Consider the following 14,409-nt stretch of genomic DNA (forward strand, 5'->3'; position numbering starts at 1 on the left):
TATATATATATATATATATATATATATATATATAGATATATATAGATATATATATATATATAGATATATATATATATATATATATATATATATATATATATATATATATATATATATATATATATATATATATGTATATATATATATATCCAAATAAGCCATATATATTTTTGATATATTAATGTCTGGATTCTCTTAACGACCTCGGGATCAGAGCCCCAGGCGAAATCACACAAAGACAAGAGCTTGGCTCCGGCCGGGAATCGAACCCTGGTCGGCAAGCTTATATAGACAGTGACTAACCCATTATCTATCTATCTATATACTGTATATATATATATATATATATATATATATATATATATATATATATATATATATATATATATATATATTATATACATATATATATATATATATATATATATCTATATATATACAGTATATATATATGTGTGTATGTATATATATGTATATATATATATATATATATATATATATATATATATATATATATATATACATACACACATATATATACTGTATATATAAATATATATATATATATATATATATACATATATATATATGTATATAATATATATATATATATATATATATATATATATATATATATATATATATATATATATATATATATATATCAGTATATAGATAGATAGATAATGTCTTTCTCTTTCTGCCTGTATTGATAGATAGATAAATAGAAGCATTTCCCCCCATCTTCATTACAAGGGGGAGGAAGAACAGAATTGTAAAACCATCTTCCATTAGCAATACATTACAGACTTTGTAGCCTGAAATGTTATTGACCCCCCGTGAATCTCTCTCCTGACGTAAATCTAGCTTATCACCTAAGAATCTATTCTAAGGCTGGTATGGGGTGGGTTGGAGTCAACACTTGCACTTTTTGAGGTCCGAGTGTCCTGACATCCTAGGATTTTAAACCAGCTAGTTTGGTTACAGGAATTCCCTCCCATTTAAGGATAAATCGCCCATTAAAGTACAAGGAGTTTTAAGTATGCAGTTACACTTCCTGTCTGAACCACCCTGCAATTCCTATTTGAAGGTCAAAGTAGTTACTGTGTAGGCTGGCATTAGGCATATCTTCCTTGTCATTGATTAGTGATATCTCGTTTACACTTTTAACAGCCTAGTTCCAGCATCACTAAAATCGTACTCCTATTAAATGACTCTGATTTCTATTGTTAGAAAAATTAGAGCTTAACTTATGAAATTTTTAATTTCAGGTTTCATCAGGCGCTAACAAATCTGAGGTCACATCCCAGGTGCTCATGGAGGTCGTAATGCGCTTGTGTGCAGGGGAGGACATAGAAGGATTGGTGGATCCAAACTATACATCTGATTCACCAGAGCTCAGTGCCTCACCAACAGGTATTTTGAAGTAGATGAGTATTAGGGTACATACATGTGTAATGTCTGCTTAGAAATTTTGGGATTAGGGTATGAATTTTCATTTTTTTTTTTAAGAGTGAATTAATGTATGTCAAGATCAGACAGAAAAAATCATGAAAGCTAGATAAAATATGGTAAATTGATTCATGTTATTCTCTCCCTATTCACGATAGATGAAACTACACAAAATGTGAAATTAGCCAAAAATTGTGAAAGTTTTGTTTTTATGCTTATGTTTTTGTTCCTACTTGAATACAAACCATCTTTTGCGAGGTAGTTATAACTACTGTCAGAGGACGGGCAAGCCCCGCCCACTTCTCAATCAGCTAAGCTTTCACTTTTGAATTCAGGTGTAAACAATCATCATCATCTCCTCCTACGCCTATTGACGCAAAGGCCCTCAATTAGATTTCGCCAGTCGCTTCTGTCTTAAGCTTAAAAGCTTAAGACAGAGGCGACTTCTCCATTCATCATCTCCTACTTTGCGCTTTATAATCCCAAGCCATGTAGGCCTGGGTCTTCCAATTATTTTAGTGCCTTGTGGAGCCCAGTTAAACGTTTGATGAACTAATCTCTCCTGGGGAGGGTGATTATCTTGATTTGATGCCATAATGACCCAGCCCGTTTGAAGGATTTTCCGTTTGGATCACTGATAATCAGGATTGTGATGATGATGCCGATTAATGCAATTATATAATAACATTTGTCCGTGTTACCGTAGCTAGAGAGTTGTGGCTTTGGCCTAAAAGGACTGTTGGCCCTAGTGTGGATAGAGTTCCACACATAAACAAATATTGGTTTTGGGGTGTGGTAATTTTAAGTTTGTTAGGGTTTTTTCATATGAATGGTGTTACGTTTTTTTTGGTATATTTATGAATTTAATGATTTGTTTTACGTGTAATTATTTTGGTTGTTGGTGGTTTCTATGTTAAGCTTATTTGGAATGCAGAATTTTTTGCGTTTTAGTTTGTGAGAAATATAGTTTTAAGGTCATGTTTTGTTTTTGTTGCCCTTCAGTCTAAGAGTCCAGTTTATGATAACGTCAGGGGAAAGTTTGTGTTGCGGAGACAATTGTCAGAAGTAAGATTCAAGGGTGTGGGGGTTGTTTTTGTTTACATCCCGCCACAATATCCATGGTGTTGCTGCAACCCTTGTGTTCTGCAAGAACCACTCGCTAGTACAGGTACTTAGAGAGGCTGTTTGGAAGAGACAGACAACCTTCACTGCCCACCTCAGTCTCTTCACAATTCCCTATTAAAATACATTTAGAACGCAAACGTTTGCATCAACTTACTGAAACACTGGTCGTTCTATGATGCACCCTTACAATGTTGCTAGACCCACAATAATTCTTCAATGGCGCCGTAACAAAGCTGCGCCAGAGCTAATCCAGTAAATGGCTCGGGTTTGTACTGTATGGCTAGGAAAAATACAAATGGTTTTTTAATATATTTAGTATTTTTATATTATTTAAGACTAACTCTTTCATATGAAGAGAATAAGAAGAAGTTTTAGGAAGAAGTGAAGAGAGTAAGAAAGGCTGGCTGAAGAATTGAAGAGACAGTGAAAGATGGAAATGGAAGGTTGTTAAAAGGAGAGGAGGCAAGGAAAAGGTGGGCGGAATATATTGAAAGTTTACTGAATGTTGAGGAAAATAGGGAGGCAGATATAATTGCTGTTGCAGGTGTTGAGGTCCCGGTGATGGGAGAGGAGAATGAGAGAGAGATTACAGGAGAGGAAGTGAGGAGAGCACTAGATGAAACGAGAGTAGGAAAAGCATCTGGTATGGATGGTGTGAGAGCTGAGATGTTGAAGGAAGGGTGTGTGACTGTACTTGAATGGTTGGTGAGATTGTTTAATATGTGTTTTGTGTTGTCAATGGTACCAGTAGATTGGGTTTGTGCATGTATTGTACCACTATATAAGGGTAAGGGAGATGTGCATGAGAGTTGTAATTCAAGGGGTATTAGTTTGTTGAATGTAGTTGGAAAAGTGTATGGTAGATTACTGATTAATAGGATTAAGGTTAAAACAGAGAATGCAATCTTAGAAGTACAGGGTGGATTTAGAAGAGGTAGGGGTGGTATGAATTAGATTTTTACAGTTAGGCAGATATGTGAGAAATATTTAGGAAAAGGTAAGGAGGTGTATGTTGCGTTTATGGATCTGGAAAAAGCGTATGATAGAGTTGATATTGAAGCAATGTGGAATGTTATGATGTTATATGGAGTTGGTGGAAGGTTGTTGCAAGCAGTGAAAAGTTTCTACAAAGGTAGTAAAGCATGTGTTAGGATAGGAAATGAAGTGAGTGATTGGTTTCCGGTGAGAGTGGGGCTGAGACAGGGATGTGTGATGTTGCCGTGGTTGTTTAACTTGTATGTTGATGGAGTGGTGAGAGAGGTGAATGCTCGAGTGCTTGGACAAGAATGACCATGAATGGGAGGTAAATCAGTTGTTGTTTGCAGATAATACTGTACTGGTTGCAGACGCGGAAGAGAAGCTTGGCCGATTAGTGACAGAATTTGGAAGGGTGTGTGAGAAATGGAAGTTGAGAGTTAATGTGGGGAAGAGTAAGGTTGTGAGATGTACAAGAAGGGAAGGTGGTGCGAGGTTGAATGTCATGTTGAATGGATCAGTTTAAGTACTTGGGGTCTATTGTTGCAGCAAATGGTGGAGTGGAAGCAGATGTACGTCAGAGTGAATGAAGGATGCAAAGTGTTTGGGGGCAGTTAAGGGAGTAGTAAATAATAGAGGGTTGGGCATGAATGTAAAGAGAGTTCTGTATGAGAAAGTGATTGTACCAACTGTGATGTATGGATCGGAGTTGTGGGGAATGAAAGTGATGGAGAGACAGAAATTGAATGTGTTTGAGATGAAGTGTCTAAGGAGTATGGCTGGTGTATCTCGAGTAGATAGGGTTAGGAACAAAGTAGTAAGGGTGAGAATGGGTGTAAGGAATGAGTTAGCAGCTAGAGTGGATATGAAAATGTTGAGGTGGTTTGGCCATGTTAAGAGAATGGAAAATGGCTGTCTGCTAAAGAAGGTGATGAATGCAAGAGTTGATGGGAGAAGTACAAGAGGAAGGGCAAGGTTTGGGTGGATGGATGGAGTAAAGAAAGCTCTGGGTGATAGGGGATAGATGTGAGAGAGGCAAGAGAGGATGCTAGAAATAGGAATGAATGGCGAGCGATTGTGACACAGTTCCGGTAGGCCCTGCTGCTTCCTCCGGTGCCTTAGATGACCGCGGAGGTAGCAGCAGTAGGGGATTCAGCGTTATGAAGCTTCATCTGTGGTGGATAGAGGGGGGCGGTGGGCTGTGACACCCTAGCAGTACCAGCCGAACTCGGTTGAGTCCCTTGTCAGGCTGGGAGGAACGTAGAGAGGAGAGGTCCCCTTTTTTTGTTTTATTTGTTTGGTGTCGGCTACCCCCCAGAATTGGGGGAAGTGCCTTGGTATATGTATGTATGTAACTCTTTGAATATGACACGTGTAGCAAGTAAATCTTTGAAATTGAATGATTGGTGTTAAGAACAATTCAGTTTGGCTAGACATTGTATGGCACTACTTTAAGGTGGGGATCATTTTGAATAATTAAAGTGCAAGCTGCACTATTGGTAATTCCAGGAACCGTCTTGATAAGTTCATTAGGCTGTAATAATTCTAAGTACTGTGTTGGTTGGTAAAAGTGAATTTATTCTCTGATGAGTGGTCTTATTAGCGGCATGTGGTTTTTCTTAACCCTGGATAGGTACGGTGGGTCGTTTGCGACCCCGAGCGTCAAAAAAAAACAGGTTTTTCTCACGTGACTCACCCCTGTGACTGAATTTGTGGGTGATCGACCTGCAGGAGGTGTCTCCCCTACACGCTCTAGTAGTGTCCAGATGTGCATTGCTGTAGCTGTACTCCTTCCCCGATTTCTGAGACGCGTCGGGGTCGTTCGCGTCCGAGTTTACCCTTCTGAGGTAGTTTGCATAATTATCAAAGTTATTACGTATTATGAAATTGTCGTAGAATGGTGCAACTTGTATAGGTTATCAGTTGTGGAAAGTCTTGGTGGATTGTTTGGCTACCATGTGCATGTTTTTTTTTTTAGTTAAAATGTCGTTCATCACCACGAGGACCATTTTACCGCGAGTGCCCCTTTTTCATTTTTTTTCATTTTTTTGCCAAGTCATTTTTCCGTAAGATATTGCCAAATAGTGTCGTAAAACTTTTGCTTGTTTAGTGTTGGAAAGTGTGTCTAGATGATCTGGCTACCCATGCATGACTTTGTTTTTGTCAGATACGACGTAGTTATTGGTATATTGGGTATTTAACTGCGGTTACCAATTTCTGTTTTTTTTTCAATATTTGTAAAAATTACTACGTAGTAAGGAATTGCCGTATATTATTCATTTTTTTTTCATGTTTGTGTGTTAGAAAGTGTGCCTTGATGGTTGGGCTAACACGTGCATGTCTTTTTTTTTATCTGAGATGTCGTATATTAGAATGTCGGGCATTTTACCGCGAGTGTCCCTTTTTAATTTTTTTTAATTTTTTTGCCAAGTCATTTTTCCGTAAGATATTGCGAAATAGTGTCGTAAAACTTTTGCTTTTTTAATGTTGGAAAGTGTGTCTAGATGATCTGGCTACCCATGCGTGATTTTGTTTTTGTCAGATACGACGTAGTTATTGGTATATTGGGTATTTAACTGCGGTTGCCAATTTCTGTTTTTTTTTCAATATTTGTAAAAATTTACTACGTAGTAAGGAATTGCCGTATATTATTGATTTTTTTTTCATGTTTATGTGTTAGAAAGTGTGCCTTGATGGTTGGGCTAACACGTGCATGTCTTTTTTTTTTATCTGAGATGCCGTATATTAGAATGTTGGGCATTTTTCTGCGAGTGCCCCTTTTTATTTGTTTTGCATTTTTTTGCTTAGTCATGTTACCGTAAGGAATTGGCAAGTAGTGTCGCAAAACTTATATTTTTATAGTGTTGGAAAGTGTTTCTAGATGATCTGGCTACCCATGCCTATTTTTTTTTTAGCCAGATATGGCGTATATATAAGTATGTGTTCGATTTTCCTGTGATTGCCATTTTTTTGTTTTTTCCCATTTCTTTCAAAATTACTACGTACTAAGGAACTATCACAGAGTAATATTTCATTTATATGTTTATTTGTCGGAAAATATGCCTTGATGGTTTGCCTAGCACGTGGCTGAAATTTTTTTTTCTGAAATGCCGTATATTAGAATGGCCATTTTTCCACGAGTGCCCCTTTTTATTTGTTTTGCATTTTTTTGCTTAGTCATGTTACCGTAAGGAATTGGCAAGTAGTGTCGCAAAACTTATATTTTTATAGTGTTGGAAAGTGTTTCTAGATGATCTGGCTACCCATGCCTATCTTTTTTTTAGCCAGATATGGCGTATATATAGGTATGTGTTCGATTTTCCGGTGATTGCCATTTTTTCGTTTTTTCCCAATTCTTTCAAAATTACTACGTACTAAGGAACTATCACAGAGTAATGATTCCTCTAGATGTTTATTTGTCGGAAAATTTTGTTTACTTTTTTTTTGATTGAATATCATTAAATTTTTTTAGCTAAAATATTGTTTTACATTTTTTTTTTCGATTTTATTTCCCTTCAAAAAAATTTTTTTGGGTCAGAATTTTAATCTTATAGTCGTAAAATAATCGACAATTATCCAGCAACCCACCATACAATTTTTATGCATATCCAATAATAATTAGATTAGTAAATAACACCTTGAAATTGACATACCCTTCCTACATTTCCAGTGGCAGATTAGGGAGTCTGAGTCAGTGTGGTTGGCGGCCATTTTGTGGACATATCCGAAGCGTAAGCTGCCCTATCTATATATATTCTTGTTCCCTATATAATTTGTGATATTTTGGTATATTTTTACCTGCATAAATATCATATTATATATTAGATATATGTATTTTTTTACGAAATTTCCAAGTACTCAAAAAATTACCTTTAGATATGGCCCCTGATATAAATGTAATTTACAAAATAATGAAGATTTTTTTACATATTTCTATTTTAGGATAACATATGTTTATTCCCTAAAAAAATTAGCCACTTCCTATTTCATTTGGGTACCCAAAAAAATTCATGAAATTTGGACAATTTTTTTTGGCCAAAAAAAGTTACCCTTTTTTTCTCATTTCAGATCTTCACCTCCATGGGTCTGACTTCATCCAAAATACATCAAGATGTGTCCTAAACATTCAAGAATCAATTCCGAAAAGGATTTGTGTATATATGTATAAACTTTTTTTTTATGAATTTTTATGTCAGGTCTTTTTTTTTTTCTACTTAATTTTTTAAAATATTTATAATAAATAGTTTTTCTGCAGATGAGTAGTATTTATCTTTACAGTTGTTTTAAGCATTCATTGAAGTTTTTTTTGGCAAAAGAAAAAAGGAGGTTACTGCAAAAACTGATTTTTCAAGAATTTTTTTTGGCGTCGGGGTCGTTCGCGTCCGAGTATACCCTTAAAGGGGTGTCCGAGGACCGTACCTATCCAGGGTTAAAGCTGTTGTTCATATTAATTACGTAATGAATTCCAAATACTGTAAGTAATTGATAATTTTCCTTATTCTACAGAAAACTATACAATAATTTTATTTCTTTTTCTCAGGGAGTAGTAGTAGTTCCGACTTAAGTGAGCTCACAAGAATGATCCATTGTCCAGAAACAACAGCTCTACAGTATCTTCTTCAGACTTACGCTAGAGTCAATGCTGAAGAGAAAGGCCACCCAAAGGTACTAGTTACTTGTGTGTAATTGATGATCATGCTAACTACCTGCTGATTCTATGATAATGTACCAGTATACGATTGTTGGATACTTAATTTTAGATGCACAGTGCAACATTGAGGGTGAAATTATTGATTTTTAATTGTATTGTAATTTTGTTGATCATGGCAAAATATTCCACTTTGCAGAGAAGCAGTTCTCCTCCCTTGCTAACTGTTCTTCTGGATGTCAGGCGACAGTGTGTAGCATATGCTGCATTGCTTTTATCAGGTTTGTATTTATTAAAGATTATATACTATTGCTAGAGGATTTCTTATTCTGTTTTAATGTGTCAGGAGGTAATCTTATAAATCAATATACTTTTTATTTGCTCATCAGTGTTTTAGATTAAATTTGTCATCAATTTTATTGATCGCAGCTTACTGTAAGGCTTGGTTATCTGTAGGTATACTGATATTTTTTCCTGCACTTATTTCTTTGTGCAGGTAATGTAGGTCATGTCATTAATAATCTGAAGAGTGAGTTAAAAACGTTTAATTATGTATTGTTCCAACACGGAGTACTTACCTCGAACTACTTTCTTAGGAGTATTTGGTATCTCCTCCCAACCGACCAGAGTTTTGTGTAGTTTACCCTACTCCCGTTTTCTATGAGGGGTAACCTCTGGTGGTGTGATATATATGCGCCCTGAGGCGACCCCGGGTCAGAGAGCATGCTTGCTCAGGTATCGATCCCCAGTAAGTTCTCTGGTCGCGTCGCGATAACATCACGACGCTCTCCTTATCCAGTGCGACCCTTTGTGTCCCTGACCCCCCTTTGTGTCTCACGCGGTTCCCACGTAACGTGGTACCTTTGTGCTCTCCCTTATCCTTTCCCTTTGTGTTCCTGTGTCTTGCGGTGCCCTACTAGTGCGTAATGGAGCATCCCCGCCGTTGTCCTGGGCCTATGGCTGGTAAATCGTGTGGTGCTTTCCTGTCGAAACCTGAAGTTGACCCGCACTCCTTGTGTTCTTCATGTAGGGGCAGTGTGTGTTCCCCTACAGCCACGTGTCCGGAGTGCGAGTCCTGGAACGAGGTGCAGTGGGTGCGTTACAGCACCAAAAAGAAGAAGGTGTCTAAGAGATCGCCTAAGTAGCCGAGTGTCACTTCTCCTGTTGCTTCGCCGGGCGTATCATCAGACAGAGCCTCGCTGCCGCCTTCCCCTACCCAGAGTAGGGGACGAGGTAAGTCAGTTGCGGGGAAGAGGCCTGTGGCCCTTCCCCAGGAGTCTGAATTACGGGATAGTGGTGTTGTGGCGTCATTCCAGGCAAGTGAGGGGCCTGAGGGAGGGACGGGAGTATGTTTGGGGGACGGAACCCTAGTGCAAACAGGGCCCGTCTCCTCAGATGATCCTATGTGGGGAAAAACTGTGCCTACCTCTTCTCCCACCTCGTGGGAGTGTTTTTCAGGTGCTTCCTCAGCCGAGGGTTCCGCCGAGAAGGAAGACTCGCCGCCGTCAGACTCCCTCGTGTGGGTGCTGCCGAAGACGCCCTTCAGGTCTCCTTTGAGGATGGAGGAAGGTTTTGAAACCTGGTCCCCCATCGAGGAACTCCCACGCTCCCCTCCAGCGCCTTCAGCTACGTTTCCGTCCGTCTTCCTACAGCCCTCTTCTTCCATCGAGCAACGCATGGACCCATCTACAATGAGGCACAAGTCGGGCCCGCCGGTGAGAACATGCAAGTCGTTGGGGTCCTCGGTCGAAGCCTCCTCTTGCTCCTTGGAAGACGGAGCCCCAAGGGACCATAGGAGACGTCGTGAGAAGTCCCACAGGAGACGTTCTCGTTCTCGCTCCAGATCCTGCCACGGGGGTAGGCGCTCTAGATCCCACTGGAGGAAGTTTAGGAGAAGTGACTCCCCGGGGGAAGAATGGGTCGTCATCCCTCGTAGCAAACTTATAGAGATGTCAGCAGTTCCGGGCCCCTCGAACTGGCTCCCAAGGGCTCGCTCACCAGTGAGGTACGTATCCAGCGGCAGTTACGATCGACGGAGGGAGCCGTCTATTCAGGTCCCAGCGGACAGGCATAAGTCCGCGAAGGTTCCGACTCCATCCGCCCAGCGGAGAGAGTCGCCCCTTCGGTCTGGCAGCCGCGTCCCGACCTCCAAGTCAACGTCGAGTCAGCAGGAACGAGATAAGCAACTCCTTTCGACGAGCAAGCCCGCATCTACCTGGACTTCCGTAAGCAGGGATAAGTCCAGGACGAAGGCCTCCGTCCCGACGGCGATGCCCGTCCTACGCCCTGAACAGCCGAAGTTGGACCAGTCCAAGATGTTTCCTTCCCCCCGCGCGGCGACCTCCGTCACAGGCAGCGGAGCGTCCTACGGAGGAAATGGACGACAACGGAGAAGGTTCAGCATCAGAAGTTTCGGCCTACAGGAGGGTAATAGGACTCATTCGCAGGCACCACAGACTGGACGAACCCGAGCCCTCCTCCGACGAAATCTGGCTCTCGAGCCTCAGCAGGCTGGTTGATGCCCCGGTGCAGCAGAGACCCTCGTTAGCTCTGGCTTTGGCTAGGGATGTTAGGCTGGGTAGGGCTCACGTGGACAAGATCGTGGCCAACCATGCAGAAGCCCCCCAAGACCCAGAGTTCCTCCAAGCTTCTTCAAGGCCTGAAATCCCAGAGCCGGTTTTACCTTCCTGAAGGGCATTGCGCGGGTCCCTGTACTGTGGAACCTGCAATCGCCATACTGGGGCAAGGAGCAGCTGAAGAGAGGGCTACTACCGCCCCGATCTGTTTCTCCCCTTCGGAAGCTGCCATGATGGAGGAGATAGCCAAGGACCTGGTGAACGTTTCCTCGTGGCTGGATTGGTGGGCCTCCACACTAGTAGGCTTCCAGTCCTCCTACGACCTCACTATCCCGGAGAACCAGGCCTTACTGAAGGAGCTGATTAGCTCGGGAGGTAAAGCCCTTAAGTTTCTCTCGTATCAATCCATCGCGCAGGCTGCCAATTGGGTTCTGCGAAAAAGGGATACGGTGCTCAACAAGCTCGTAAGGAGGCTCCCCGACAGAGAAGTGAGGTCCCTGAGGAGCCTACCCCTGTGGGATGACTCAGTTTTCCCCCTGAAGGCAGTGGAAGAGACGGTAGAGAGGGTCAGGGAGCTGAAGGATACGGGTGACTCCAGATCCCCTCCAGCGAGAAGACCTACCCATAGAAGGGCGCCCTCCGACGCCTTCCATCCTCCTCGCGCCTCACCTAGTCAACCCAGGAGAGACGCCCCTACTACGGCCTGGTCTCAGTCTTCTCAGCCCTCCCGTAGAGGAACGTCTTCAACGCAATCATCCTTCAGACCTTCCTATGCAGCAGCCAGAAGAGGTCGTTCAGGCCACGCCTCTAGAAGGCGATAGGGAGAGAGGCCCCTACTCCTGCCGAAGCCTCGTGTGGGGGGATGCCTCAAACATTCTTGGCAAGCATGGAGAGACCACGGAGCAGATCCGTGGACCGTAGCAGTCCTGAAAGAAGGGTACAGGTTGCCCTTCCTGGCGAACACCCCACCTCTAATGCCAGATCAACAGGCAGAGTGGTTGGCACCCAAGGACCCCTGGAGAAGGACGGCCCTACAAGAGGGAGTCTCTGCGATGCTGGCGAAAGGGGCGATAGAACCAGTCAAGAACCCGGGCCCGGGGTTCTACAGCAGACTCTTCCTGGTGGAGAAAGCGACAGGGGGCTGGAGACCAGTCATAGACCTCTCAGCCCTCAACAAGTTCATGTGCAAGACCGACTTCAAGATGTACACCCTGAAGTCGGTCCTAGCGGCCTTGAGGGAGGGGGACTTCATGATGTCCATAGACCTCAAGGACGCGTACTTCCAAATCCCTGTTCACCCCTCCAGCAGGAAGTACCTAAGGGTGAAATGGGGTGCCCAAGCATTGCAGTTCAAGACCCTCTGCTTCGGTCTGTCCACAGCCCCTCAGGTCTTCACGAGGGTCTTCACAACAGTCTCAGCCTGGGCACACAAACAGGGCATCCTCCTGATTCGGTACCTGGACGACTGGTTGTTGCTTTCAGCCTCAGGGTAAGTACTGAGGGAACAAGGCGCGAAGCTCCTGCGGTTCTGCAACGTCCTGGGTATCGTCATCAACCTAGAGAAGTCCCAACTGATACCCTCCACCAGGATGACCTACCTTGGAATGGTCCTGGACTCCCGGTTGGCGAGAGCTTTCCCTTCTGTGGAGAGGTTGGACAACTTGGACCAGATCCTCCGGCCCTTCCTGTCGGACCAGCCCAGGAGAGCCAAGGACTGGCAGAGACTGATAGGCCACCTCGTGTCGTTGGAGAAGCTAGTCCCCCAGGGGAGACTCAAACTCAGGGAAGTCCAATGGAACCTGAAGGAGACCTGGAACCAGAGAGACTCCCCCCACAAGGTGGTCCCGGTGTTCCCGGAGACGAAGGAGGTCCTAGAGTGGTGGATCGCCAGATCGAACACCCTCAAGGGAATGCCCTTCGCAGCCGACCCTCCGGAGATGCTTCTGTTCACGGACGCATCCAAGGAGGGGTGGGGTGCCCATCTCCTTGGCAGGACAGCAAGAGGAAGTTGGACGAACATAGAGAAAAACCAGCACATAAACGTACTAAAGAGATGATGGCAGTGCGAAGAGCGTGCCTAGAGTTCGTCCATCAGCTCCGGGGAAACACCGTGGCACTGATGTGCGACAACGCCACTTTGGTGGCCTACATAAAGAAACAAGGAGGACTAAAATCGAAGGAGTTGTGGGTCCTCACGTTGAGACTGCTGGAGTGGGCCGAAGGAGAACAGATCAAGATCTCAGCAAGGTTCATTCCAGGGAAGAGAAACGTCCTGGCCGACAGCCTCAGCAGAATGGGTCAAGTGGTAGGATCCGAGTGGTCCTTGCACCCGGAAGTGGCCAAGACCCTCATTCAGAAATGGGGATCACCAGTGTTGGACCTCTTCGCAACGAGACAATGCACAGCTCCCCGTGTTCTGTTCTCCTGTGCCAGATCCAGAAGCGACCTTCGAGGACGCCTTCCAGAACCCTTGGGACAACCTCGATGTTTACGCCTTCCCTCCCTTCGGGATGCTCAGACAGGTCCTCAACAGGGTGAGGCGAGCGGACAACCTGTGGATGACTTTGGTAGCGCCCTGGTGGCCGGAGAGTGAGTGGCTCGCGGATCTAAAGGAACTGGCACGCCTTCCACCTTGGCCCCTTCCGGACAGGCCAGACCTTCTCCGGCAGCCCCATTTTCAAAGGTTCCAAGAGAACCATCAGTCCCTCCGCCTTCACGCGTGGAGGTTATCGAGCATCTCCTGAGGAAAGAGGGATATTCTTCGAGAACGGCAGCAAGGATGTCAGGGTATCGGAGGCGTTCATCAGCGGCAGTATACCAGGCAAAGTGGGCCACATTCACTAAGTGGTGCATCTCGGGGAACATCAAACCATTGAGGGCCTCCGTTCTAGAGATAGCGGACTTCCTAGTCTATCTCAGGGACGAAGTAAACATGTCCATCCCAGCCATCAAAGGAGTCCGGGCTGCTCTGGGTCAAGTCTTCCTCCTGAAGGGCATCGACCTGGGTGCCTCCAGACATATCTCGATGCTCATCAGGAGCTTCGAACAATCGTGCCCCCCTCAGGCCAGTAGGGTGCCCCTGTGGGACGTGGTCAGAGACCTGATGATGCTGTCAGAACCTCCCTTTGAACCCCTAAAGGACATCTTGGACAAGGAACTTGCCCTCAAGACAGTTTTTCTGTTAGCTCTGGCTTCAGCAAAACGGGTAGGGGAGTTGCACGGACTGTCGTACGAGGTATCTCACTCGAAGGGTTGGCGTGAGGCTACCTTCAGGTTCGTCCCATCCTTCGTGGCAAAGACTCAGAATCCAGCCGTTTGGGATCCCAAGTTTGAAAGGTTCTCAGTGCCGGCAATTCCTCGTTCGGACAACTCGAGGGACTTGCTGCTGTGCCCTGTCAGGGCAGTACGAAAATACTTAGAGAGGACAGCCAGACTTCGACCCGAGATCTAGAGTCTGTTCGTCTCCTCGAGACTAGTGAAGAAGCCAGTCTCTAAGAATACTATCTCCTTCTGGCTATGACAGGTGATCGTCAGGGCCTACAGTAGTGCAGGGGTCCCCCTTCCAGGAAAGCCCAGACCCCATGACATTAGGGGTCTAAGTACTTCATTGGCATTTGAGAAAAATATGGCAGT

At 43.9% G+C, this 14,409-nt stretch overlaps 1 protein-coding gene across 1 annotated transcript in view; it reads left to right on the forward strand.

Annotated features, from left to right (window-relative positions):
* The window catches only part of LOC137658577 (ubiquitin conjugation factor E4 B-like), a 144,704-nt gene that overhangs the window by 37,886 nt on the left and 92,409 nt on the right, over nucleotides 1–14,409 (forward strand). The window contains exons 6-8 of the mRNA XM_068393481.1: nucleotides 1,272–1,416; nucleotides 8,093–8,217; nucleotides 8,400–8,481. Coding sequence (XP_068249582.1) covers nucleotides 1,272–1,416; nucleotides 8,093–8,217; nucleotides 8,400–8,481 — 352 coding nt within the window. The remainder of the gene's footprint in view (nucleotides 1–1,271; nucleotides 1,417–8,092; nucleotides 8,218–8,399; nucleotides 8,482–14,409) is intronic.

The sequence above is a fragment of the Palaemon carinicauda genome, chromosome 1 (assembly GCF_036898095.1).
Source record: "Palaemon carinicauda isolate YSFRI2023 chromosome 1, ASM3689809v2, whole genome shotgun sequence".
NCBI classification, from domain to species: Eukaryota; Metazoa; Arthropoda; class Malacostraca; order Decapoda; family Palaemonidae; genus Palaemon; species Palaemon carinicauda.